Source organism: Chelonia mydas, chromosome 17 (assembly GCF_015237465.2).
Source record: "Chelonia mydas isolate rCheMyd1 chromosome 17, rCheMyd1.pri.v2, whole genome shotgun sequence".
Lineage (NCBI taxonomy): Eukaryota > Metazoa > Chordata > Testudines > Cheloniidae > Chelonia > Chelonia mydas.
Genome location: NC_051257.2, coordinates 3,239,899 through 3,267,508, shown reverse-complemented (window position 1 = coordinate 3,267,508; position 27,610 = coordinate 3,239,899). Strand labels below are relative to the sequence as shown.

The 27,610-nt window shown below is 45.7% G+C and overlaps 2 protein-coding genes across 34 annotated transcripts in view; one reads left to right on the top strand and one right to left on the bottom strand.

The window, feature by feature from the left end:
* Nucleotides 1–15,657, top strand: part of NCOR1 (nuclear receptor corepressor 1) — a 114,639-nt gene extending 98,982 nt beyond the window's left edge. For 7 of the 20 annotated variants that reach the window (XM_043531161.1, XM_043531157.1, XM_043531160.1 and 4 more), the window contains 16 exons: nucleotides 170–274; nucleotides 630–854; nucleotides 1,764–1,973; nucleotides 2,201–2,350; nucleotides 3,008–3,169; nucleotides 3,665–3,830; nucleotides 4,076–4,575; nucleotides 5,208–5,336; nucleotides 6,524–6,681; nucleotides 6,943–7,160; nucleotides 7,682–7,819; nucleotides 8,665–8,810; nucleotides 10,429–10,482; nucleotides 11,666–11,887; nucleotides 13,164–13,346; nucleotides 14,225–15,657. In XM_043531161.1, the coding sequence (XP_043387096.1) occupies nucleotides 170–274; nucleotides 630–854; nucleotides 1,764–1,973; nucleotides 2,201–2,350; nucleotides 3,008–3,169; nucleotides 3,665–3,830; nucleotides 4,076–4,575; nucleotides 5,208–5,336; nucleotides 6,524–6,681; nucleotides 6,943–7,160; nucleotides 7,682–7,819; nucleotides 8,665–8,810; nucleotides 10,429–10,482; nucleotides 11,666–11,887; nucleotides 13,164–13,346; nucleotides 14,225–14,412 (2,954 nt within the window). In that variant the 3' untranslated portion in view covers nucleotides 14,413–15,657. Of the gene's footprint in view, nucleotides 1–169; nucleotides 275–629; nucleotides 855–1,763; nucleotides 1,974–2,200; nucleotides 2,351–3,007; nucleotides 3,170–3,664; nucleotides 3,831–4,075; nucleotides 4,576–5,207; nucleotides 5,337–6,523; nucleotides 6,682–6,942; nucleotides 7,161–7,681; nucleotides 7,820–8,664; nucleotides 8,811–10,428; nucleotides 10,483–11,665; nucleotides 11,888–12,934; nucleotides 13,096–13,163; nucleotides 13,347–14,224 lie in introns of those variants that run through there. The other 13 variants (XM_037880393.2, XM_043531167.1, XM_037880400.2 and 10 more) reach the window with 7 other exon arrangements.
* Nucleotides 2,139–27,596, bottom strand: TTC19 (tetratricopeptide repeat domain 19). 14 transcript variants are annotated; one of them, XR_006286324.1, is made up of 14 exons: nucleotides 27,415–27,594; nucleotides 24,722–24,825; nucleotides 24,094–24,204; nucleotides 23,669–23,707; nucleotides 23,173–23,229; nucleotides 22,776–22,837; nucleotides 21,916–22,010; nucleotides 21,299–21,453; nucleotides 20,737–20,899; nucleotides 19,442–19,705; nucleotides 8,364–8,477; nucleotides 6,069–6,114; nucleotides 5,430–5,520; nucleotides 2,139–3,847 (listed from the first exon to the last, which is right to left on the bottom strand). XR_006286324.1 is itself a non-coding variant. In XM_043531202.1 (10 exons), exons 1-10 carry the CDS (start codon nucleotides 27,572–27,574, stop codon nucleotides 19,824–19,826), a joined length of 969 nt encoding a protein of 322 aa, XP_043387137.1. In that variant the 5' UTR covers nucleotides 27,575–27,596; the 3' UTR covers nucleotides 19,340–19,823. The 14 variants fall into 14 exon arrangements, 6 of the variants coding, with proteins under 6 accessions (XP_043387137.1, XP_037736329.1, XP_037736330.1 ...); XR_006286323.1 differs by having other exon boundaries at nucleotides 6,069–8,477; XR_006286325.1 differs by lacking the exon at nucleotides 5,430–5,520.
* Nucleotides 27,597–27,610: the final 14 nt, after the last annotated feature.

Genomic DNA, 27,610 nt, shown 5'->3' with positions numbered 1-27,610 from the left:
AATACCACCACCATGCACACATCTGAAACAAAAAAAAGAGGGCAATTGTATCAAGTCGTTACACCAGCCCACCTGTGTTTGTTTTTGTCAAGACAGCTCATTCTTTCTATGTAAATTGAATTTTGGTGACTCTTAGGATGAGAGCCTGAGGCCTTTTGTTTATCTACAGGCATCAGACAGATCAGGACTATGCAGGGTGGACTTTTCAGCGTTCCACCTCTGTTCAAATTTCTACCACTAAACTTTCGCCCAAGGCAAACATACTTTTATAGAGGTAGGAGGTAATTCAGTCTCCACTCATACTTTATACTGGGTCACTTCAAAGGTGTTTCTTCAGGGAGTGTGGATTTTTTTTGAATATGGACTGTTACTCACTTAAGGCACTAAAATATGTGGATGATTGAGCTGGTATGTTAATCTGAAATCTAGTGTCCTTCTGAATTAATTTAGTCACTAAATTCTGATTCCACAAATTGTTCTAGGTGTGTAAGGTGTGTTTTCTGACTGATGTAGTATTGTGCAGGAGTCTGAAGTGTGTCAGTCGTGTCTGATCCCTTTTTGAGCTAATTCACATTTACAGCTTCACCAACTATCAGGAGTGTATTTCTTACAAGTGTTTTTTTTTCTAGCTGGAATATCTTCTGGGAAGCCTGCTAATCATGAAAGGAAAAGCACACTTACCCCAACGCAGAGAGAGAGCGTACCAGCGAAATCTCCAGTCCCAGGCGTTGATCCTGTAGTAACTCACAGTCCCTTTGACTCCCATCATAGAGGATCTACTCCAGAAGTCTACAGGAGCCATCTCCCCCCTCATTTAGATTCAGCCATGCAATTTCACAGGGCTCTGGATCCTGGTAAATGTGTTTTGTTTTTCCTTTCAGTACTGTGGTCTTCAGTAATATACAGAAAAGATTGTGTATTAAAAGCAAAGGTCAGTGGAGCCACAATTAAAAAGTTATTTACTACGAGCTATACCTTCTGCCCAACGCTTTACTAAGAGGCCTCTTCTATTTTTTTAATCAAAATATTTTTAAAGTATTCCTAGGTTAATACTACATATTCTCTCCATTAGAACAAAAGGTTTTTCCCTTTCCATTTCAAAGATCTTATAGAAGAAGCTGTCAAATTATCTCTTTTGTGTTTATCATAAATGGGAGATGTTCAGAGGATATTTTAAAGTAAAGTATTTGTTAAAAGAATGGCAGGCATCCAAGAAAAACATATACCCTGGGGGATAAAACAAAAGCATGCTGAGGACCACCATCCTTCAGGGTTTTGTGAGAGAAACACTCTGTAATTCAGAGATTACCAGATTGTATGTTGTTTTGCCCTTAGAATCCACTCAGATGGTACTGAAAACAGAAAACTGATTTGTAACTCAAAGATCAATCCGCTTCCACTGATTATCTTTAATCCTGTATTTTTCCTTTCATTATCCTGTATTTCTCATTATCCTGTGTGCATATTTCAGTGCTTCGCTTCTAAAGAACATTAGGATTTACATTCACAGTTTCCTCTAATGGCTTTTTCCATAAAGCAGATTTCTTCAGTCTGGATTGCTTAAGCTTTCCTAGCTTAAGTATGAGAACGCATGTTTTCCATGGAACATCGGCATTGAGAAGACTAGTTTTGATTCTGTCAGAGCTGGCCCTGGAGGATTGGCAACACTTATTAAAGCTTAAGAAATATTTTAAAACTACAAATTCCAAACTCTTCCTCCGCTGCACACTAAACTTCCCTTTATTTCTTTTTCTCATCCTCAGCTGCTGCTGCATACTTGTTCCAAAGGCAGCTTTCACCTACCCCAGGTTACCCAAGTCAGTATCAGCTTTATGCAATGGAGAACACACGGCAGACAATCCTAAATGACTATATTACCTCACAGCAGATGCAGGTTAATTTACGTCCTGATGTAACCAGAGGACTATCTCCTAGAGAGCAAACTTTAGCTCTCCCATATGCAGGAGCTAGAGGTATGTCTGCCTTCTCCAGGCTTTCTTTGGAATATGTTTTGGAGGGTGGAGTTTTATATATAAATGGGTGCGTTTTAAAACTGGTCTCTGCATATGCAAAACAAAACTCTGTATAACACTAGTAGAAAGCCTAGATGCATATCTCCCTTTTTTTTTTTTTTTTTAAAGTAGTTGTAAACTGTTGAGATTAGGGAGTATATCCTAATTCCATTATAACTTTTGAACAGGAATTATTGACCTGAACAATATGGCTCCCACTATCTTAGTCCCTCATCCAGGAGGAACAAGTACCCCTCCTATGGAGAGAATCACTTATATCCCTGGCACCCAGCTCACATTCCCTCCGAGGCCTTACAACCCTGCATCTATGTCACCAGGTAAAAGTCCTGATTGTTCTGTATTATCCCTAATCCATTGACATTCTAGGATAGTGACCCTCTCTATCCACTAGTCACTGAATAAGTGTTTTGCTGCTGTTCCAATAGCTAACCCCCGTGCCATTCACTTTGGGTGATGGGAGAGATGATTGTTAACTTTATTGTTTCAGTAGCAGCCAGAGGTATGCAAGACAGGGTCGGGGCCCCATTGTGATAGGTTTTGTATTTATCTGCTGGAAGCCCTGAAGAAGAGAAAACAATTAGAAAAATAAAAAGTTTGGTGTTTTTGTTAAATACAGTGGGCCAAATTCTGTCATCTGATACATGAACCCATTAATTTCTGTTCGAGGGTGGAATTTGGCTCCTATTATCTGCCGACTGGATAGCTCCTATCACCGTGTATTAAAGCAGTGGAGTGACTTGGGAAGGTTGTTTCCCAACCCCATCTCTCACAGTGAATTTTAGGGTTCAACCATCATAGTCCAGTGTATAATTATCAATGAAATCAAAGTGGTTTGGGGCATTCATAAATATTCTTTTCTGGCTTCAACTTACATCAAGGGTGTGTCAAGTAATACACACTGCTGAGCTTTTCAGTGTTTGTCTTACGCTTTTCACTGCTGTTTGAAGCTCTCCTATCTCCTGTGCATCTTATAGGACACCCTACGCATCTGGCTGCTTCTGCAGCTGCCAACGCTGAGAGGGAGCGGGAGAGGGAACGGGAGAAGGAGAGGGAGAGGGAACGTGAAAGGGAGCGGGAGAGGGAACGAGAGAGGGAGAGAATCGCTACAGTTCCCACTGAGCACTACCTTCGGCCTGGTGAGTGTACATTGCCACATTTGGATCAGTCTTGTTTATACAAAATATAACTAATCAGTTTCCACAACCACCATTAGCACTTTTGTTTTGACTTCTAAAAAATAAAAAACAGTGCTGTGTAACCTATTGTTAGTATGATCTAAATGGGTGATTCCTAAGATGTGGAGGTTTTGCTGTAATTGACAGTGGTAGGTAGTATGTTCTTTTTATCTTTGTTCAGTTGTAATGATGTAGAATCTGAAGGATGGAATCAACCGAGGCAGTCCTGTTACAATTGGCATTTCACTCAGTGCAGTGCAGATTGGAGGATGCTGTTCTTTAGAAAGCTTTAAATATGGTCTATGCCTGACAGCAGCATAGACATATGAAAAAGGGTGTGGAGGAGGCGATAGCATTATGATACTTGCTTGTGCATTGTTATATACACACTTATTACACGTTATAACAGCCTGTTATATTTCCCCCCCCCCCACTAACTTTCTCCACACACTTAAGGTACAGAGCAACCTGGTAGACCTGGCAGTCATGGATACGTTCGCTCACCTTCTCCTTCTGTTAGAACCCAAGAGAACATGCTGCAGCAAAGGCCCAGTATTTTCCAAGGAACCAATGGGACAAGTGTAATTACCCCTCTGGATCCTGCTGCTCAGCTACGCATCATGTACGTTTCTTAAACTCCTGTTACAAAGAAATACGTTCTGGAATTAAGCTCATTACTAAACGTATTTATTTTGCATGAAAAATAGTAGAGACCAAAAGTACCACCATCTGCTAGGTCTTTGGCCTATGGGAAAGGTGTTAGCATCACAAAAGCTGTACTTTGTAGGAAGCGTAGAAGAGCCAGCTGAAATCATTTAATTGCTGTTGTATGATCTAATGCAAGTGATTTTTGATATTTGCTAACAGGCAGCTCACGCCTGGAGCCCCCTCCATAACTCCAGGGTTGCCTGCTTCCCGTTACAACACTGCTGCTGATGCCCTAGCTGCATTGGTTGATGCTGCAGCCTCTGCTCCTCAGATGGAAGTTGTCAAAGCAAAAGAGCATAAGCATGAAGGAACCAGAATAGAAGAGAATATGGGGCGCAGGTCAACGGTGGTTAGTGAACAGCAGCAACAGATGGAGCAGAAAACACTGGAAGCAGAAAAGAGGTCTGTTCAGTGCCCGTACACATCAGCAGCTTTTCCAAGTGGCAAGTCCCAGGGTCCGTCTTCATCGGTAGTTTATTCAGAGGCTGGTAAAGATAAAGGGCCTCCTCCTAAATCCCGGTATGAGGAAGAGTTAAGGACTCGTGGGAAGACCACCATTACTGCTGCTAACTTCATAGATGTGATCATCACTCGGCAGATTGCTTCGGACAAGGATGCACGGGATCGGGGCTCACAGAGTTCAGATTCTTCTAGCAGTTGTACGTGTCTTCACTCTTAATTACTATTCCCTCATGTGCTCTTTTCATTTCACTTACTACATTGGCCATAAAGAACATGGCACATCTGAATGGATTTGTTTTATCCTGTTGCTACTAATGCAGTGCAGGTCCTGTACTGTCTTCCCTTTTATATAATTGACAGCTGCTTGACGTGAAATAAAACAATTCTCATTTATACAATGCTGTTATCTATGCATACCACTTTACAGCCAAACACAGTTTTTCCTAAGAATCTTGTGATGCTCAGTACAAAACTCACGATCACCTGTATAGTGAACATTCAATGTTTATGCTTATGGAAGTCTTAGATGTAGAAGGGAATGGCTATCTTGAATCACAGAAAAACAAAACTAACCACACTACAGATCACAAGATACTTCCTAAAAATAGTAGCTTTCTGTTTGTAGTAGTAAATGCATTATGAAAATGAGGAGGAAATGCTTATTTAAACGCTCTAATAGATTTGTCCCAGTCATGAAAATAAAATAGATTCCATACATTACAATTTTTAGCAAGATTTATTGGCTCTTAATATTAACTCTTAATATTAAGGTTTCACACTTCCACAAATTTGCATTTTATTTAAAAACATCTCTGCTGTTTGAACTCAGTGTCTTCCCACCGATATGAAGCACCTGGAGATGCCATTGAGGTGATTAGCCCTGCAAATTCACCTGTACCTACCCAAGAAAAACTACAACCCTATCAACAAGAGGCACCCAAACCAAGCCAGGCAGAAAGTAAGTCTGTTTCTTTGTAGGTAAAGAAATTATGTCCAAGTATCTTAAATATATATTCCCTTTTGAACAGTTGCTATGAACTCATACACTTACGTATATAAAGTACATTAGCAGCCTTTAAGTTGCAACTAAAAACAGTCTTGAATCTTCAGAAGCTTTTCTAGAGCATATACTTAATTGTGATCTGTGAAAAGTAGGGAAATTTGATTAAATGTATTGAAAATGCAATGATACTTAGCACTCATCAGTTATACCTCCCTACATCTAGGAGGTTGAGTGCATTATTCGCATTTTGCACGTGGAGAAAATGAGGTAAATAGGCTGACTTGATCAGACCCTACAACTAGTCTGAGGCGGAGCCAGGATGAGAATTTGAGAATTCCTGATTTCTAGACCTGTGTTTTTCAGTCTCTAGTCTGCGAACCCCTGGAGGTCTGCAGACTATGTCTTAGGGGTCCGTGAAAGGTTGTCATTACCATAGAACAGTGGTTTTCAAGCTGTGTTCCATGGACCCCTGGGGGTCCGCAGACTATGTGTAAGATTTCCAGAGAGGTCTGCGCCTCCATCTGAAATTTTTTAGGGGTCTGCAAATGAAAAAAGGTTGAACACCACTGCACTCAACTGTACTGCTTTTTATTGTCATATGCTCTGATTTAGAACTAACTGAAAAAATGCTCTGTTATAAAAAATAATTAAAAACTCACTGTATTGGTTGTTGGTGCAAACACTTACATTTTGGTGAAAGAGACTGAGGTGCAAGTTACGTCAGCTCAGTTTGCTGTCAAAGAAGTACAGTGAAATTAAATCAGTCCAAAAATATGGATGCAATGCTGTTGTAGACTAGTACTTAACTTTCTGTTGCCTGTTTGAATCAAAGGGTCTAAATCAGTGGTTCTTAACCCGTGGGCCGCTTGCGGCCCAATCAGCACACAGCTACGGCCCATGTGATATCCTCAGGGTCATACAGGTAATATATATATTGTGTGGATGCGTCCCACTGGTCTAAATACTAAGGAAAGAAAGCTGTATTAGACAAGCTACTTAAAATTTCATGCAGAAATGTTTCATATATCTCCTTATAAATATTCAAAAAACTCTCAAAGCTTAAACTTCAGAAATGTCTTCTTAGAGTGATATGCCTTTTTTTTTTTTTTTTTTTTTTTTTTTTTTTTTTTTTTGGAAACTAGGTGATCCCAACAGGCAGTATGAAGGTCCAGTTCACCGATATAGGACACAACAGGAATCTCCTTCTCCACAGCAGCCTCCACTGCCTTCCTCTCAGGCAGAAGGGATCGGACATGTACCTAGGACCCATCGTCTGATCACACTTGCTGACCATATCTGTGTAGGTTAATTTTGCAAGTAACTTTGGGATTGATTTTATATTTTCAAAACATTGAAATGCTACATTTTATTTGAGAGTTATAATAGGTTACGATATTGGTAGTGAAACCATGACATGTTACATATCACATGACTGAAGTTCAGATTGTATCGCGTTTGGTGCGTGTGATGCCAGTTGCATTTGTTCCTAAAATGAGAGAATGTAGGCCAGATTTTTTACCACTCTTTTTGTTTGTTTGTTTGTTTTTTTGCCCCCAAACAGCAAATTATTACACAAGACTTTGCTAGAAACCAAGCAGCCTCACAAGCATCCCTGCAGCCTCCGACTAGTACATTCCAGAACTCGGCTTCTGCTTCAGCTCCTACCCCTACTCGGGCAAAGGCTTCAAACCGCTACAGCCCCGAGGCACAGTCTGTTCACCATCAACGGCCAAGTGCCAGAGTGTCTCCTGAAAATCTCTCTGACAAATCCAGAGCAAGGTGAAGTGGTGGCTTTTTCGGTTTAACTGTAAATTCAGCCAATGCCTGTATAAGTAGCCAATAAAAATTAACGGTGGATTAGGCTTAATTGATTTGAAGTAGGTTTATCCTTCAACCTTTCTTAGCTGTCCAAAGGCAACTTAAATTTTTGGTCTACTTTCTTCAACAAATAGAAGGAATATCTGGCTTAACTTTCTAACAGTGTAGTAAGGAAAGTGATAAACACTGACTGGTGCTGCATTGTAGATTATAGCCATCTACACATTTATACTAGATTTATCTGCACTTGATCTCCAAGCTTTGAGGGAAGGAAGAGACGTAAACATGTAGCGCTCATAGAAATTAATAATTTATGTGGATAGTCTGAAGTCTTGTTTCTGTAATATCTTTTATCCCAAGGGATACCATAGACTTAGATGATATATAAGCAATATAGTCTTGATCATTGGTTACTGGAGTTTGTTTTTAACTGTGCTGGTTACACATTTGAAGAGTACCTCTTTTTTGTATTAAAAATTTAGACCTGGGAAGTCCCCAGAGAGAAGTCATGTCTCTTCAGAACCCTATGAGCCAATCTCACCGCCTCAGGTCCCAGTTGTACATGAGAAACAAGACAATATTATATTGCTTTCCCAAAGAACTGAGCCTGCTGAACAGAGGTATGTCTAAAAACTGAACTTACTATATCTTATCTTGTATCTCTGAGTGGTCAGCAGCAGCTCTAATCTCTGAAGTGAGGCAGTATTGTCTAATGGCAAGAGCAGTGTAGTAGGAGTCAAGACTCATAAATTCTGTTCCTGATTCTGCTACTGTGGGCAAATCACTTAGCCACTCTCTGTCTGCCCTCTTTGCAGATGGGTGTGTACCTACCTACTTCCCAGAGATGTTGAAATTCACTATGTAAAGCGCTTGGAGAGGCATGGGTGAAAGACTCCATATGTGCAAACCACCTCTCATAATACAATTTTTGGGTTTCTTATCGCAACTAATGTGCTTTAAAAGAATCAACTGGTTTAGGCCCCAGAGTGATGAAAATTGAATCTCCTCCTAACTTTCAGAGGCAACATGGTTGAGTGGCTAAGGCAGAGGACTAAGAGTCAGGAGGCCTTGGGTTCTGTTCCTGACTCTGGCACTGACCTTGTGCGTGTCACTTAACCACTTCATGCTTCAGATTCTCTGTATAATAGAAATATTGATACTTACCTCCATGGTCAATTGCTTTAAGATATACCAATCAAATGCATTGAGGTGGTGGTAGTGATTATGCTCTTGGCAAGTCATCAGTATGGCACTCACTTGGGCAAAGTTTGGGTGTCCCTAAGGTAATGGAGACAATAGTTGAGTGTATAGATCTATTCTGCATAAAATTACTTATGGGGGGTTATAAAATATGTTGAATTTGGGCCCCTGGTGTAAACTCATGCCAGAGTTTAGAAGTGATGGGAAGGTTTTTAAAGCAATGCATGTTGATGTGTAGTTCATCTTTGACACATGTTGGTCTCAGCAGGACTGACTCTCGCTCTCCGGGGAGTATAAGTTACCTGCCTTCATTTTTCACCAAGCTTGAAAACACCTCTCCAATGGTGAAGTCCAAGAAACAGGAGATATTTCGTAAGTTGAACTCCTCTGGTGGAAGTGACTCTGACATGGGTAAGTGGGACTTCACTTTCTCATTGCCTTTTCTAACATAGGGTATCCTTGGATGGCAATAATGCAAAGCCTAACCTAGTCCTGTTTCAAATACGTTTTTTTTTATTTAATGTTATGTTTAAAAAAATTACTACCAAACACTTGAAGTTTTGCCATATATATATATATTGCTCTTGTATTTATGTATGTAGGAGTTTATTTTACAATTACAAGGTTAATATTTGGTTTGAGAGAGGAAAACATGCCCTGTAAACTAAGGGCAAGCGTTTTATTTTGGAGCCACAAAACATTGGGCAAAAACCTGCACTCTTATCAATGTATGATTTATTGGGTTTTCCATTTGATGTATAAGATATGTAAACATAAGCTTCCTTACATGTATTCTACTGAAGAGGTGTAATGCTGCCAGAGGGCTTCAAAGACTCCTTTTTGTTGTTGTTTGCTCTTGTAATTATGGGTGTCAGTACGACAACCTCTAAATCACAAATAAGTTGCATATAGTTTAGGAAACAGACATCAACATGGTGAAACATGCTACTAGCACCATGTTGTACTTCCCTGAATGAACGTATTCCAGCAAAATGGGGATTTCAGTTAGCTGTAAAGAGAATTTAATTTGGCTCCTAACCTTTTAATGCTCGTGATTAGAGCACATCTGTTTGTTAAAAGTGGAATATGTTGCAGTGAGCAAGACAATAATTTCTGTTTCACAGAAATCTACCTCGTTGTTTTGGAATGTCTTATAAATGTTGCTTTTCTTAAAACTGATGTAAAGGCAAGGACACCCAAATTCACAAAAATCTCTTATTTGCATAAGTAGGGTCAGTGATGCTGGCATTATCTGTGTTATTAGACCCATGTCAAGCCCATGTTGTCTCATTCTGTGAGAACATTGTAAGTACCAGGAATGTGTAAATAAGTGTGGTAAACATTGTCATTGTCTTTTAATAGTCCCAGCTGGGCATGTGTGATAGATCCTGCTTTGCTGCAGTAATACATTTCAGCTAAACTTTCATCTGGACTTTCAGAACGCAAATATACTGTCCACCCCTGTCATTAGCTGATTATCTGTTCGCTACATGTCAGTATCAGGTCAATCTGCCATCGCAGATCAGTAAAGATATTACATAATGTTGGTGTTATAAATCCAATAATTTGAATTAATTTTTTCCAGCCATTTCAAAGTTGTTCTAAATGGTCATAAGTAAATACATATGTGGTATCAAAATTCATATGATACATTCACCAAAATGTGTATTCAACCAGGGAAATAAATACAGCAGCTTTTTAAAAAAAAAAAAAAAAAGGCATTTTAAAGACCTCTGAGACCAGGAAAACCTTCAAGGGTCTGAAAGAGTATTTTTAAGGGAAAGCTAATAGACAGATTGTCTGAGGTTGTGTTTCTGGACCAACATTAAAGATGAACCTCTACACATAGTTTTACTTTACTGAGCAACCTATGATGCACATTCACAGCACTAAAACCCAAAGGTGAAGTGAAAGCAGATAAAGTTGCAGATTAATGAGAGAAGACTCTTCAAATACACACACACATCAGTACATGTGTAGTGCTTACCAGTAATATAAAACAAACTTTAATGTTGTGTTTTAATTGCAGCAACTGCTCAGCCAGGAACTGAAATATTTAATTTGCCAGCAGTCACTACCTCAGGTAAATCTTCCTGAAACATATCTTGTAACAGAATTTGCTGAGTGTAATACTTTTTAACAGGCGCATTGGGAAACTCCGAAATAAGAAGGGGTGGGGTGCGCAAATGCAGAAATAAGCCAGTAGAGCCCTAAATGTGGAAATTCCGGTTTCAGTAGACTAAGGAAAAGCAAAATGAATATAAAAGGAAATTTGAATGTATGTCTAAAGTGCAATTTAAGGCAGAAATTTAATTTGTACTATAGTTTGGCTTGTAATTTTCTTGCACTGATGTTATAATCATGCAAATATCTTTTCCTTAGCATCTCATTTAAACAAAATTGTGAACACTTGCAACAGAGTTCTCTACTAAAACAGTTCATAGCTAAATTTATTTTCTGAATTATCATAAACTTTTTAAATAGAAGGAAGAAACTGAGCTGCTATTTAAGTATTTGCTGTATTTACATTAAGTTCTCTGGGTAACTTCACATCAAGTAAGAAATTGTCCTAAAGTACTCCTCGTTCATTAGTAACTATTAAACACTTCCAGTTGCCTGCCTAATCACTGTGTAGTTCATAACTTGTCACTTCTAGAGGCAATCAGAGGTAGTGATCCAAGCTGTGCCACAAACTCCCTCTCTGACTTTGGGCAAGTCACCCTACCACTCTACCTCCGTTTCCCTATCTTTAAAATATTGATTTCCTTTGATGAGGGGGGAGAGGTTGTGAAGATCAATATTTGCCCAGTGTTCTTTATTTAGTATTTAACTTGTAAAATAATTGTCGCAACATAGAATTTGTATGTTTCATCATGAGAGAAATCCTGTTTTCTGGGTCTCCTCCTTTTATGACCAACATATTTTAATGATTGTCGGTTTGATTAATATTCTGTCAGAATTGGCATCCTTAACTGCCTTGGCTCTTAGTTTTTAATACACATGTAAGTATCTTGTCCTCGTCCAAACGGCAGTCTGACATAATTAACATGGCTCTTTAATTTTGGTGCTGGCATGTCTAAATTGTAGCCATTGTGAGCTGCTTGGTGCATGAAGCTTTGCATAAACTGCTCATCTTTGTTTTTTGTTTTTTTTCTTCTTCCTCTGTCCCTTTAAAATCTTCTCCCTTGTCACTTTGTTATAATTCTTTTGAGGTGTATTTTGTCCTCCCCTCCCATCCTTCCCCTCACAATTTCTTCTTCTCCCAGGTGCAGTCAGTTCTAGGGGTCATTCCTTTGCAGATCCTGCCAGTAATCTGGGTCTGGAAGACATTATTAGGAAGGCACTGATGGGCAACTTTGATGACAAAGGGGAGGATCATGGAGTTGTAATGTCCCAGCCTATGGGGATAGCACCTGGTAGTTCCAACCCTGCAGTCTCAGCTAATAGCGAGGCCCGTAGAGAGGAAGCTAATCCATCACCCAATTCAGGTGAGAAATCATCTTACAGCTCCTCAGAATTGCAAGGCCTTGAGACGGGTAGTAATTGTGGGGTGTAATTGAAGTAGTTAAGAGAGCTTGAAATCATGAAAACTGAGAAATCCATGCTCCCTGACAGTGCTATAGAGGCGACATGTTCACCCCTTGGGTTGGGGACAGGTGCCTCATTCTTCAGCCATGTCCCCTCCAGTTCAAAGAAGCAGTGCTGGTACTCCAGAGTCTTAGCCAGTGTTTCCTTTAATGAAAACATGGGGACTATGATAGGCAAGGATGGAATGGGTGGGGTGGTGCACCTGCATAGCATTGTGGTATAGAAAGATGCCTACCTGGAACAGCACCTCTAAAGAGTGTACACAAACCTTTGCAAAATGGCTGACTAATGCATGGTAACTGTAGCTAGCATTAGGTGAAAGTAACCTGTCTCTTCAGAACAAAGGAAATGCATTACATGGCCTCTCCACTGAAGAATTAACCCTTTGGTGATAGGAGTGGGGATTTCTAGAGCCCTGTGCAGATACAAAATATATATCCGCAGATATAAATCTGTATCCACAGAGCTGCAGGTCTCTATCGGGAACCGTAACAGCAGCAGCATGTCGGGCCACCAGTCCCAGGAGTCAGCGTCCTGTGCTGGCAGCTCCTCTGGTGTGGCTGTACCATCCACAGCCCCGCCCGCTGAGACGAGCACCGGGCTCGCCGGCAGCTGTCCCTGGTTGCGCTAGTGCGTGCAAGCGGCTTGCACACTCCCAGACAGGAGTCCCTTCCATGCAGCAGCCTGCATAACCTGTCTGGGAGCATGCGAGCCACTTGCACACACTAGTGTGACCAGGGACAGCTGCCAGTGAGCCTGGCGCTCACCTCAGCGGGCAGAGCTGGGGGCAGTACAGGCACGCCAGAGGACCTGCCGGCACGGGGGGTTGGCTTCTGGGAGCGGCGGCCTGATATACTGCTGCTTTCGTTGCTGCGGTTCCTGGTAAAGACCTGCAGCTCTGCAGATACCTTTTTATATCCATGGATATAAATTTTGTATCCACACAGGGCTCTGGGGATTTCTCAGCAATGGTGCATGAACAGCAAACAGAAGCTATAGGCTGCTACCACCAGAGGGTTAAAGGTAACTCTCCAAATGAAGAAATCCAGATTTGATTTGCTGTAATTAATCTCTTTATACAACTTAGCTTGCTATATGGCAGTTTGGTTATAAATTTATTATTGAGTCTAAATTGTATTTTTGTAATAATCTATTTACTGTGACTTCCATTTTCAGGAGGGGGAGTTGGCAAGCAGAAGTTAATTGGCAAGTCTAATAGTAGGAAGTCTAAATCTCCTATTCCTGGGCAGGGATACTTAGGAACTGAAAGACCTTCCTCTGTCTCATCTGTACATTCAGAAGGAGATTACCACAGGCAGACTCCAGTGTGGGCCTGGGAAGACAGGCCTTCTTCAACAGGTGAGAAATGTTGCCAGAAATACTACTAAAAAATAACAGAACTAGAACTGGAATCGTATGGTAAGGTTAGATGTGGAAAGACCCATTTTAAGTGTATGGACCAAATCATCATAGTATCCAGATTCATTAAACAGGGATCTTTTTGAATCAGATACATGCAGAGTAGCAAACCATCTCTTTACAAGGGAAGAGAATGTTCTACCAGGCATTTTTAACACCAAAGTAGATCATTCACACCACAAGTGGTTTAATTAGTCCTCTCAAAAATTGTAATATTCTTTATCAGCAGCTGAGTCACCTGAGATGAGTGAAATTATTTTTTAACTTAGGAAGTTTTTTTTTTCTGTTTTCAATCTGATCCTTGCAACCAACTCTTCACTGTACAGTGAGAGGCACCAGCGTTTTGGGGAAATTTTTGATCCACAGAGCTTGAAGGATCACTCTAATCCCTGAAACTGAAACCCAGTGTACTATAAAACCAATATTGTGAGGTTCATATGCCAAAGAAATGTGGTGAATGACTTGTTTTGTTTCCTGCAATGTTCTGAGTTAAAGCTGTGCACGTAAACTAAGATGATGGTAATCAAGAGTTGGCCTCCATGTAAACAAATTGCATGTGATCTTGGCTGTTATAAACTAACGGGAATTTTAGGGAGTAAATTTAACTTTCCCTTTCTCAGGGGTCTGGTGTTAAAATTATTAGATTCTGGAATGTTGGTGGAAAACACTAGTGTTGACCTCTGATCTGTCACGTGTCCATTCTCCACATTTCTTTGGCATATGAACCTCACAATACTGGTTAACAAAACAAAGGTAAGTCTTGAAGATCTGGTTGGAGTGATGCCTGTCTTATTTGAGCTAAACTTTTTTTTACTTAGGATCAACTCAGTTTCCTTACAACCCCTTGACGATGCGGATGCTTAGCAGTACACCACCAACGTCCATTGCGTGTGCCCCGCCATCCATGAGCCAAGCAGCCACTCACCAACAAAACAGGATATGGGAGCGAGAGCCTGCACCACTGCTTTCAGCACAATACGAGACTCTGTCTGACAGTGATGACTGAACTATGCAGAGGTTTTTTTTATTTGTGGGTCGAAAAAGCTCCATTTTTGACTTATGCCCAAAGGGACTTCCCAAGAGAGCAAGGGCCACACACGAAGAAATGATGGGGAGCTATTTGGAGAGTAAATCGAAAAGATTCCATCTGCACAGACCATGTGTAGGAGGATCATGATCAAGGAGGGTTGACGTACTAAAGATAAATATGTAAAGACTTTTTAAGAAGTGGACTATTCCTGTTCTACATTTATTTGTAAAGAAAACCATAATGTCTTTAAATCATTCTTCTGTAAATAGAGAGTCCTTTTTGCAGTGTTTTTTCCCTTGCTATAGTCTCTGGTGTACTTACGTTCAAATCATTGCATAAACCTTGGGGGTCATTTTGTAATTTTTTTTAAAGCATTTTCTCAAGTGTAGAGTACTCTTCATACCTTACTCTCCCAACCGACAAAGCATCATTGCCCCTTAATGCAATGCCACCTCTTACTGGTGGTGTGCTTCAATCTAATTTTCCCCTAGACACAGTGGTGTTCAAGCTCTTGTGAAAATGTTGATTTTTAAGACTGACCCCTTAACAAATTCTGTACAGTAACATAGTCAGGTCTGCTGGGGTAAGATTATATTTCTTTGATTTTTAAATTTCTGCCACATTGTAAATTTTCAGTGCAGTCAGTTTTATTTAGCAACACTGCAGAAATATTATTGCATGGGTATGTTATGGTTCAGTTTAAAAAGAAAAAACAATAACAAAACAAAAAAAAACCAACCAAGCAGCTTCTGGAGTCATACCTCACTGTTATGCACACTGGTAATTTAACTGTGCCCCAAAAGACTATTTTAATGTTTTCAGTTTCTGCATTGTATGCAGCTGAAAAAGGCTACTATTTTAAACAAATTTTAGTACCATATATATCCTTATAAATCACAGCAGATTGCTTAACTGAACAAAGGCTCTGGGTGGGTTGTTGGGTCCATCAAGAAAAATATATCCACTGCTCTAGTTTAAAAAAAATAAAATAAAATAAAGCTACTTCTGAGCTTTGTAATCAAGGAACATAAGAGTCAACTTTCTGGGCTCTGACAGCCAGTTTGAAAAAGATACTGTGATTATTGCTTACTTCATTCTAATTTTGAAATGTCTTTTAACATGCATTTTAAAACCTAGTCCAGTAAGAAAAATGATTTGCATGTAAACCTAATTTTTTATATTGAACCAACCCCTAAACTTTACTTGATAGAGAGACTCTCTCTAAAAAAAAAAATTGCTTATGGTACTAGAAGAGGGTCTTTTTAATCATTCATCTGTCAGTGCCTGCTGGAATTGGAGGCCTCTACTGTAGTAATATACATGTAGGACATGTATACATGCATCTGATTAGTGTGGCCACTGTGTCAGCTGAAATCTGTTTGCCACGTTTCACTGGCCCCAGGACCATGAGTTTAAGTGCTCTGGGGTACAAGGAGATAAGTATTGATATGGGGAGAAAACTATTGAATGTGTGGGTGGTAAAGTCAAATATTAAATGAAACATTTAAGCAGCATGTAACCCTTCAGCAATTGGAAACAAGACCATATTCAGCATTTGTCTCAGGAAGAGGGTGTCAAACTTATCACGATCTTTCAGCCTACTGAAAAAGGTTTACTTTTAGACCTGTATTTGCAATTCCTTATGTCTGGAAGGTATAAAAATTTGTTTTAGCTGTAACTTGGAGTCCATGCAAGTGCTGTGTTTTATAGGTCTGTGATGCCCTTTGCCTGTAGTTAACAAATGGGAAGAGGTACAGAACCCCTTTTGCTGTAAATCTTTTAAAGTGTGGTGGTGTTCATTGAAGAGAGCCCCAGGTTGTCCCAACTGTAGGAAAGAGAAAGCAACAAGAGATTTGACTCCTCTCTGCTGGTTTGCAAACTGTCTTGGAAACCTCATGGGCTGTAAGGATTGCAGATTTGCTTTGCTGCTGTCTTCAAATGCTGTATCCTGCAGAGTTAAAATTGGTTGGAAGTGTTAAAATCTTTAGTCTTCCTGAAAATGTGAAAACCCTGAAGCATGTCAGGTGTAAAGTGAACAACTGTGTTTGGAATTCCTATTCCCCTGATTTTAACTTTCCTTTATTTTCTTAACTCATCTTCAAAGATCACACTGCTATAAGGTGGTCTCCCCATGTTATGAATTTAAATTTGAGAAAGTGAAAAATAGAGTGCCATTCCAAAGTAGTTCTTTTCTCCTGTCCTCAGTGTAACAAAAACCATAGTATGTTTGAAATAGAGGCTTGTACCTGCAAAGCCTGTAGCTAATTGTACTGTATGAACATCTGTTCTTTAGCCTAATTTACATAAAGGAGGGAAATCTGTGTGTTCTCTTTATTGCTGCTGCAAGGTATCCTAACTAAATAAGGGTAGTCAAGCAGCCTCTCCTTTGAGGAATAACCCTCACAGGCATAGGATAAGAGTGGCATTTGCCCATCTAATTTCATTTTTCTTATTGTGAAGCAATTTTTTTAGGGTTGTTCCCTAAGTTTTAATTTTTGATAACACCCAGAGCCTAAGCATTATTTTAAATTCCAGTAGCCTTTGAATATGGAATTACACCTGGTCTGTTTCAAACAGGAAGGTGTCTGTAAATCATTGTTTACAAAAGTAGTTTACTACAAATTTGTAACTGTTGATTTCTGATCAGTGTTTTCACAATGTTTTCATCTTGGTATGTTCAGTGATTCTGATATGAAAACATTTAAGACTTGAAAAAACCCATGTGTCATGCTAAAATTCAATTTTTTTTCCACAAAATGTCTTCAGTAGACAATGACTTCTAGATTCAGACCAATCAATAAAGGGGATCAGTTCTCCGTTTCCTCTTTCTCTGTGTCCCTCTTGTTTTGCAGCATCAAGCTGTGTTGATGAGAATGACAGACACAACACTCTACAGAAATAGCTGAAGCACCGTCCTAGGGCACTGAAATTCAAGTAATCTCAGATTACAACACTAGAATAGACCATTAGAATTCTAGGAAGTAGATGTCCATGTAGCCAAAAACACACATCTGGCAACTGCATGCTCATATTACAGTGAATGTGATATAAAATGCATAGGCTATTTAGTCCTTCATTCTCTGTGGGCATACCTGAGCCTGTAATTGTTGTGTGTTTTCTTCCCTTAGCAATTCATTGGGGGAGACAAACCTGCACTTGTAATAATGGAAGCCTAAGCTTGGAAATCAGGCCCCTAGCCCCACTATTCACTAAACTGGCCTAAGAGTTTATGCATGCCTGCTAGGAGGCCAAGCTACACAATCTAGAGAGGACTAAAGCTGAATGCACTGAAGATTAACTGATCTGCTGCCCAACACTGGTGTAAGTAATCTGAACAGTAACAATGTCCAGGTGTGCACATCTCCCCTAGGTGCGCTTCTGAATATGATGGTAAACAAACCTCTTACCCACTCTACTTCTTGAAAACCCCAAAGCTAGCTCCACTTGTCTGACACTACTTAAGTAGGCAGAATTACTTTAATAGTCTTTGGGATTGCTATAACAATCTTTATTTTATCCTTCCCTCATCAGTAGGCTTGCTATAAACTGTTCAAAAGCTATTTGCGTTACACCCCACCATCTGCACATCAGTACTAAGTACGGTGCTTGAGGCAGGGGAGGCAGTCCTGCCATTGCTTTTGAGCAGAACAACTTCCCTGTGCAGCAGGAATCTGTGGGTGTTTAGCAACAGCCAATAATTGAGTTTTGTAACCTGAAATTTACACTCTGGAAGGAAAATCTTTTAACAAGCAGTTAATTGGATCTGGCTTAGCACACCCTGGGCAAAGGAGATCTGATTTCTGAACAAACAAACGACCTGTCTTGGGACTACAGAACAATCTTTCCCTCACAAAGGGTGAATTTGTGGATACTTACTGTGGTCTAGGCTAGAGGGGAGACAGCTCTGTTCTCCAGTACAGATGGCAGATTTCAGTTTCCATTTTTGAAAGGTGCTAACTCTTTCAAAAGGGCTCTCATTTCCATTTTATAGAGGGGAACTAAACCAGACTAAGTTAATAATCCTAAACATGATTCACAGTACCTAAAGGCCAACTGTGAATGGGTCCTATTGTGCAAGCCCCTGTGGACTAAGCCTGTGCCAATCTCTCTCCACCTGTCCTTACACTGTACACAGACAAGAAAAAGTGCTATAACAGAAGCCCTATGAACAATGCAATGGTGGCAGGGTGCATGTTTGTTCCACAACTTTCTGGTTTTGTTTTTTTTTAATTGTTTCAGTGGGGCTAGGGTGGGAGACTACAGAAAAGCCACTGCATACTTCTGTTCCTCAGGCCCTGCTTGAATTGGTTCCTGCAGCTGGTTCAATTATCATAAGTCACATGGCTTGGAGAAGGGGGATACCATATGGGTTCCAGACTACCCCCCTCTATAGCAGTACCTGCTTGACTTAAGAATCCCAGGGTTTATACCCTACCCACTTGGTAATCCTTCTCTACAGTAGCCTCTCCCAGCAGTCTAGCTGTTGATTGCTTCCCTGCAGTTGGAAGAAAAAAGAAGTAGGCTAGGTCTGTATTAATTCCATCCCTTCTCCCTTAAAAGCTAAATGAAGCTACTTTTTACTACTGTCCTCTGCCCTCCTTCCTTCTATGTAAATGTCTCTGCATGGTGGTGCTGGCCACTAGTGGTGCACTAGCAGGGCAAAGGGAAAGTGAGACAGCACTAGTGATAATTTTACTGTTTCAGCTGAGGCATTCAGCAGGAGCTCCCATGATTGTTGTAATATTTAAAAGGCACTGGTCAACACTTCAAGTGAATCCACTTCCCATAGTAGCCACAGACCACAGATTAAAGCAGAGGCTAACATTTAAACTTGGTAATTCAAGTACAGTTCAGTGTTCAAATGTGTACTCGGTTCAGGGACTAATGAGCCTTCAGTCTCCCACAATTCAATCAAAGTTTTATTTTGAGTTTGTCAAAGCCATCAAGAGCAGTACCTCCTTCCTCCCACCCCCTTGTACTTACTCAGTACTGAACCTATAGTTACCTATTTTAGTTCCCACTGAAAATGGCAACAGGTCCCAGTCTTCCTGTGCTTTGTATAATCCACCACCTTGCCTTCAGCAGTTCATTCAGCCCAAGATACTTCAAGCCTCCCTCATTTGTGCATCATATGTTCAGTTTGAGTGCTTTCTCCTCCTGGCCAGCTCTGCTAGTTCCTCCTGGATGTGCTGCCTGGATGCAGTGTCTCCTTTCAGCTCTGCCTGTTTCAGGGCTTTTTTGTACACCTGTTTTGCTTGCAGAAAGTCTTCTGCATTTAGTGGAGGAAGAAGGCTAGATGAATGTTACACCCACCCCCTGCTGAGTGATTACACTTAAAGTACTGCTTGGAACAGTCAGGCACAAACCAGGGAGGAGTGGGGTTTAGTTCAGGGTTGAAAGAATTGTTCATCTAGAAAATAAAGGCCAGGTCTGTCTCATTCCCTTCCCTGTCATCATGCTTTCTGTGCATGAGCAGATGTCACTAACAGGACCAGCAGCTCACCTAGCCTGGCCCAGGCAAGATCTGAGGATGAAGGGGGTGGGGAAAAGAGAGTCCCCTCCCTCCTGCCAGCCTAGAACCCAACAATTCAGTCTTGGTTGGAGCAGTGTTGCCTCCTGCACTGCAGCAGTAAGACACACGAGCTTTACCAAGGGCTTTTTGTGCTTTGCTGGTTGGAGCTATTCCCAGTGTGTGCAGAGCAGGGCAGCGGCCATGTCTGGGCTCCAGAATTTAAGGGTTAGAGGTGAATCTTGCTCTAGGGTTGCACAATCTTCAACCCATGGAACCAACTGTATGAGGGATGGAGCACCAGCTGCAGCCAGCCCAACACAGCTACCCCTAGCTTGAGATCTCAGGCCTGGGATATTACTGCTGCAGTGTTCTCTGGCAATTACCACTATAGCCAATGCCCAATAGAGAGTGGGGTGGGTGGGGGTAGTGAGGCAATTAGTGGCTGTCAAGGAGTGGTGGGTAAGAATTCAACTCCTCAATTTAAAGTCACCTGCCTCCAAGGCACCAACTCCCTTTCACACACACACCCCCAGGTGCAATGCAATCAATCAGTACAGGCATCTTCACCTTGACAGGTTAAAATTTGAAGGCAGCATAGAACATTGCCTAAGACAAGCCAGAGCTATTGTACTGAATGGGAAGGAGAGCAGGGCTACAGGGTGCTGAAGTCCCTATCCCATGTTCATTGCCACAGCACAGGCCTTGCTCCCTTACTGCAGCCAGGAGAGTTATGAGCAAAGAAATCACCTTTCCTGATTAAGCTGCTTTGGCTAGGTGTCAATACTTACCTTTGTGCATCAGAATTCCTGCAAGGTTATTCAGCACCATGTGCTCCTCAGGGTGCTCAGTCTGCTTTGCCAATTCAGATGCCCTCTTCCCATGTGTATATGCCTCATCATAGAGCCCCTGGGCATCCAGCACAGTTGCTAAGTCATTCATCAGTACCACAGTCTGCACCAGGACAGGGAGAGGAAGTCTTAGAGCTGGGGGAGGAGGAGGAGGAGGAGGATTTTTGCTTTTAGAACTTAACCAATGGCAATGCAGATACAGGGTCCTGTCTTGACCTACAGCTATGGAAGGCTGAATATCCAGCTTAGCCTGCTCTGGCACACCAGTGCCCAAGCAGCACAAAGGAGAGGATCTCATAACATCTCCCCATAGATGAACGGGTCAGTGCAATAGGTTTCCCAGAGTAACAGAGGGTTCAATGCTGGCAGACCAGGATCTGGCTCAGTCCTCCCCTCCCTGGGCACTGGCACATGTTTACTCTTGACCCCATGCAGGGGCATAAGCACATAGCTGCTGCTCCAGCAAGTGCCATTCTGAGTCCAGCCATCAGGCCCCACTCACCTGGGGATGGGTCTCTCCCTGGACCTCCTTGGAGATCTGAAGTGCCCTCTCATACATTCTTTGGGCCCGAGGCAGCTGTTTGTTGGCCAGGAGGTAGCGACCGTACGAGTCCAGGCACAGACCAAGCAGGAGATACGTGTTGGCTCTTTCCTCTGCTGTGAGCAGGAAAAGAGATGGGTCAAAGCACTACCCTCTTCTCTCAGGAATGGAAACTAGACAGACAAGAGCTCTGCCCTGCCCCACCTAGCTTAATGGCAAATGCAGAGGGTGAGGCACAGGTAGTGGGTATGGCTGTGACAAATGGCAGGACAGCTGGGCAGTAAAACAGATTAAGGGCTCCATGGGCACAGAGCCAGCGTGAAGCATTAGAGCCAGAGCAGACACAGGGAGATTGGGGGTGGGAGTGCACAGCTGACAGGGTGGTGGAGGAAAGGACAGATGTAAGTAGGGGAAGGGAAGGACACAGAGCTTGAATGCAGCTCACGAAAGGAGAAGCCAGCGAGGGAATGGGAGGAAGGGGCTGTAAGAGGCAGGAGAGATGCCAATGGCAACACAGGAAGGTCCCTAGAGAGGCAGAAAGCCACACTGACAACAGCAAGAGCCCAGGAGCTTCCTACCTGGGAGAACATCCTCAGGCAAGTCCTTGTATTTGGCTATCTTCTCATCCAGGGTCAGGATGCAGAACTCGTAGCCAGCAAGAGCCAGCTTGTGTCTGCACAACAAAGGGCAAAGGTCAGACCTCAGCAAAGCCAGGCCTCTCCTCCCACGCCCCCAGGGCAGCGCTGGCTCACTACTACCACACACTGGGCATTTCTGGGAGACAGCCACATTACCATTACCCTGGGGGTCAGTTGCTTCCTGCTGTGACCCTTCCCTCACCTCCTATTCTGTTGGCCTGGTTCTTGGTCACCTCAGCAAACAGGCCCAGGGTTCTGACAGCTCTGGCGAAGTAGCCTCCCTCTTGCCCACAGGGGCAGTGCCTCCAAGGCACAGGGGATGGAGTGTGCCCTGCTGCTGCCCCTGGCCTACAGACAGAGCACTCCCCTACCGCGCTGTCAAACCAGACAGCCACCAACTACATCTGTAAACACGGAAATTGAGCCCAAAGGCGTTCAGTGGGTTTTCTCTGTAAGATCAATGGGACTTGTCCCTACAGCTGTCTGCAGCTATTTCCATCTAAGGTGGCAGAGGACCTAGCTGGAGAGGATGATGCAGATCAGCTGGGTCTTGCCCTGCTGCTGGGACACAGGTAGACTACAGGTGCCACATATGTGACTCACACACAGGAAGCTCATGAAAGTCACTGACTTTGAAGTCTTCATGTTGAGAATACCCTGTAGGATGGGTAATGCCCCAACACCTCAACATAGGACCTCTTATCCTTCCCAGATCAGAAGAAAGAGCTTGCTCTGCCCCAAAATCACCACTGGTATCCTGGAGCTAACAATCTGCACTCCAGCCTCCTCCTGGTACTCACTGGTTCTGAGCAGCATAGATACTGGCCAGCTTGAGGGACATTTCAATGATGGCATTGTCATCCTGTCAGGAGGGAGAGAAGTCAAAGGCACATTAGAGGGGCAGCCACAATCACTCCTCTCTTTGACCCTTACAGCAGAACCACTGCTTCCTCAGAGACCAGACACAGGCCAAGATAATGCCCTATACATGGTGTAAATGAACTGCTACCTCTAGAAGATGCTGCTTAAATGGCAGGGAAGCTCACTGCCACTCCAGTACCAGCAGCTCCCCATAGGAGGAGCTGTAGGGAATGGAGCAAGGCCACATCTTCCCGAAGCAAGAGGTAGTGTAAGGAATGCTACAGCAGCTGTGGGGACCTCACGCCCAGCAGGAAGCCTGTGGGGAGAAGCCTTTACCTGCTTCATGTCGCCAGCAAGCAAGAAGCTCATTGCTGCTTTGAAGAGCTTCTCTGCCTGAAACAAAAGAGAAAGTATATTAAAGAGCCAGCGCCCAGGTTTAGCTGGTGGTAGGTAGGCAATCTATGCCTGAAACTGGCCTTAACAAAACTGTTTAGTACACGGGTTCTCAAACTGGGGGTCGGGACCCCTCCGGGGGTCGTGAGGTTATTACCTAGGGAGTCGTGAGCTGTCAGCCTCCACCCCAAACCCCACTTTGCCTCCAGCATTTATAATGGTGTTAAATATATAAAAAAGTGTTTTTAATTAATGGGGAGGCAGGGTCGCACTCAGACGTTTGCTATGTGAAAGGGGTCACCAGTACAAAAGTTTGAGAACTACTGGTTTAATATAACCCAGCTGTGGGCCATAATACTTAACATTGTAGGCAGCCCTCTGAAGATCTCAGACACAGTACAGGGCTCTTCACAGACTCAAGTGATAGGACTTTACTCACGCTGTCCAGCTGACCCCTCAGGAACGCAAGGTTTGCCATCTAGAAGAGAAGCAGGAAAAAGACCTCAGGGATGCCAAAGCTTCCCCATGTGAGGCTATTGCTGACCTTGGGCTAGCTTTGTACAAAGCTGTTTCCCCTCTTTTTACCTGCAACTTCTGCCCAGCAACCACATGTTACCAGCTGCTGAAATTACTGCCCAGTGGAGGGCAAGGGAAGTAATAGGAATGTAAAAACACAAGATTACAAGGGAGTCCAGGCCCCTGCAATCTAAGCCAGCCATGTCATATAATCCCAGTCATACATTTATCAAGCTCAGAGGCTGCTAGAACAGGTCTGAGCCCATGCTTGGGACAGAGAGACAGAGACCACATCCACAGCAGCTGTGAGGACCCCTGTCTCTCACATCGCTTTCCTGGGAGTATTACCAGGTCATAGGTATAGATGATGGCTCTCTTGTTGTCTGACTGATGGGAGAGTCGGATGGCTTCGTGCAGAATCCGCTCTGCTTCCTCAAGCTCCCCCTTCATGATGCTGAGCTAGAAGTGGAAAGAAGGGAAAATCTACAATGATTAGAGATCCCAGCATGTGGGAATGCTGACCCCAGGGTATCAGCAGGCCAAGCAAGGGCATCACTGTGCAGGTGAACACACCTGTGCAAATGCTGCTTACAGGAGCAGAGACAGAACAGCATGAACTTCCAGATGCTGCCCTGATCAATGACTTGGGAAGAGCAGTTCTCTCCTTATGGGATCCTCAGTGCTAGCTGATACTTGGGCTCCCTCCCCCCATCCATGCCTCCAAGTGTCTGGACTGGCTCATCAATAGGATGCAAGGCTGAGAGTGCTGAGTTCATCTCACAAAAGACCTCCCCTTAGGCTCTTGCAGTGGAAGTGCCCAGCAATTCGCCACCAAGCCTGCACGCTTATTTCATTGAAGTTAGTGTATTTAATAAGAAAGCTAAGTGGGTAACAAGTTGAGGGTCCTAGTCTGTGACGAGAGCTCTTGGGGCTATACGAATACAACTAATAGTAATCTAGACCCTTGTGAGGTTACCTTGGCTTTCTTCAAAAGGAATATAATGGTGTCTTCAGTTCCTGCACTCTCCCCTTCTTTTGTCTCCCTCTCTTCCTCAGCATTTTTAGAGAACAAGGAGAAAGCTGAGAAGAGAAACATTTGACTGCATGAACTTGGACAGCTGAGAGGGCTTTGTCCTTCCCTGCCCAGGGCTGCTGGATAGGGTTCCCAGCGGGAGCATGGACTTGGGAATCCCTTCAAAGAGCAGGTTTGGCTCCACAGCTTGGAGTCACTCACCCAGTGCCACTTCCACCCCACAGTTACTTGTAACAGACCCCCATTTCCACTGCACCCACATGCAAGGAGGTTTCCCATATCCAGCAGTGCCCTGGCCCCACCACCTCCACTCCACTTCCATCTCATGTCCCGCCCCCTTCCCCACCTTCCTGCCCCCAGCCCAAGCTCCATGTCAGCACCCCGCCTACTCTGCCCTCCCCTCCTGTACCTAACAGGCCAGACATCGCCTCCCCCGACCCTGACTCCCAATAATCCCTTACTTACCAGTCTCCTCCAACAGCCACCTCCCCACCTACCAGCCCCCCGTAGGTCCCGCACCTGCCAGCCGCCCCTCGTCAATAACCCCCCACTGCCAGGCCCCCACCTGCCAGCCCCCCCCGTCAATAACCCCCCGCTGCCAATAACCCCCCGCTGCCAGGCCCCCACCTGCCAGCCCCCCGCTGCCAGGCCCCCCCCCGTCAATAACCCCCCGCTGCCAGGCCCCCACCTGCCAGCCCCCCCCCGTCAATAACCCCCCGCTGCCAGGCCCCCACCTGCCAGCCCCCCCCCCGTCAATAACCCCCCGCTGCCAGGCCCCCACCTGCCAGCCCCCCCCCCGTCAATAACCCCCCGCTGCCAGGCCCCCACCGGCCACCCCCCCCCCCGTCAATAACCCCCCGCCGCCAGGCCCCCACCCGCCAGCCCCCCCCCCGGTCAATAACCCCCCGCTGCCAGGCCCCCACCTGCCAGCCCCCCCCCCGGTAAATAACCCCCCGCTGCCAGGCCCCCACCTGCCAGCCCCCCCCCCGGTCAATAACCCCCCGCTGCCAGGCCCCCACCTGCCAGCCCCCCCCCGGTCAATAACCCCCCGCTGCCAGGCCCCCACCTGCCAGCCCCCCCCCCGGTCAATAACCCCCCGCTGCCAGGCCCCCACCTGCCAGCCCCCCCCCCGGTCAATAACCCCCCGCTGCCAGGCCCCCACCTGCCAGCCCCCCCCCGTCAATAACCCCCCGCTGCCAGGCCCCCCCCCTGCCAGCCCCCCCCCCCGTCAATAACCCCCCGCTGCCAGGCCCCCACCTGCCAGCCCCCCCCCCCCCGGTCAATAACCCCCCGCTGCCAGGCCCCCACCTGCCAGCCCCCCCCCCGGTCAATAACCCCCCGCTGCCAGGCCCCCACCTGCCAGCCCCCCCCCCCGGTCAATAACCCCCCCGCTGCCAGGCCCCCACCTGCCAGCCCCCCCCCCGGTCAATAACCCCCCGCTGCCAGGCCCCCACCTGCCAGGCCCCCCCCCGGTCAATCACCCCCCGCTGCCAGGCCCCCACCTGCCAGCCCCCCCCCCGGTCAATAACCCCCCGCTGCCAGGCCCCCACCTGCCAGCCCCCCCCGTCAATAACCCCCCGCTGCCAGGCCCCCACCTGCCAGCCCCCCCCGTCAATAACCCCCCACCTGCCAGGCCCCCACCTGCCAGGCCCCCACCTGCCAGGCCCCCCCCGTCAATAACCCCCCGCTGCCAGGCCCCCACCTGCCAGCCCCTCCCCCGTCAATAACCCCCCGCTGCCAGGCCCCCCCCCCGTCAATAACCCCCCGCTGCCAGGCCCCCACCTGCCAGCCCCCCCCCCCGGTCAATAACCCCCCGCTGCCAGGCCCCCACCTGCCAGCCCCCCCCCCCGGTCAATAACCCCCCGCTGCCAGGCCCCCACCTGCCAGCCCCCCCCCCGGTCAATAACCCCCCCGCTGCCAGGCCCCCACCTGCCAGCCCCCCCCCCCGGTCAATAACCCCCCGCTGCCAGGCCCCCACCTGCCAGGCCCCCCCCCGGTCAATAACCCCCCGCTGCCAGGCCCCCACCTGCCAGCCCCCCCCCCGGTCAATAACCCCCCGCTGCCAGGCCCCCACCTGCCAGCCCCCCCCGTCAATAACCCCCCGCTGCCAGGCCCCCACCTGCCAGCCCCCCCCCGTCAATAACCCCCCACCTGCCAGGCCCCCACCTGCCAGGCCCCCACCTGCCAGGCCCCCCCCCGTCAATAACCCCCCGCTGCCAGGCCCCCACCTGCCAGCCCCTCCCCCGTCAATAACCCCCCCGCTGCCAGGCCCCCCCCCGTCAATAACCCCCCGCTGCCAGGCCCCCACCTGCCAGCCCCCCCCCCCGTCAATAACCCCCCGCTGCCAGGCCCCCACCTGCCAGCCCCCCCCCCGTCAATAACCCCCCGCTGCCAGGCCCCCACCTGCCAGCCCCCCCCCGTCAATAACCCCCCGCTGCCAGGCCCCCACCTGCCAGCCCCCCCCGTCAATAACCCCCCGCTGCCAGGCCCCCACCTGCCAGCCCCCCCCGTCAATAACCCCCCGCTGCCAGGCCCCCACCTGCCAGCCCCCCAATAGCTCCTGTGCCATCCAGCCCCCAGCAAACCCCAGTAACTGGCCCCCTCCGCCCCCGACCACCGACTCCCGTTGCTCTCACCTGCCAGGGCGGCCAGGACGCCGCCGGGGCCGGGGCCGCTCCGCCCCCGCAGGGACCCCGCTCCCCAGGCGGGCTCCCGCCCGGCCGGCAGGCGCGCCCCGGAGCAGCGTCTCCCCGCGGCCGCCAGCAGGCCCGACCCCCGGCGCAGCGCCGCCAACATGCCCGGCCCGCCGCTCGGTCACGTGCCAGGGGACGC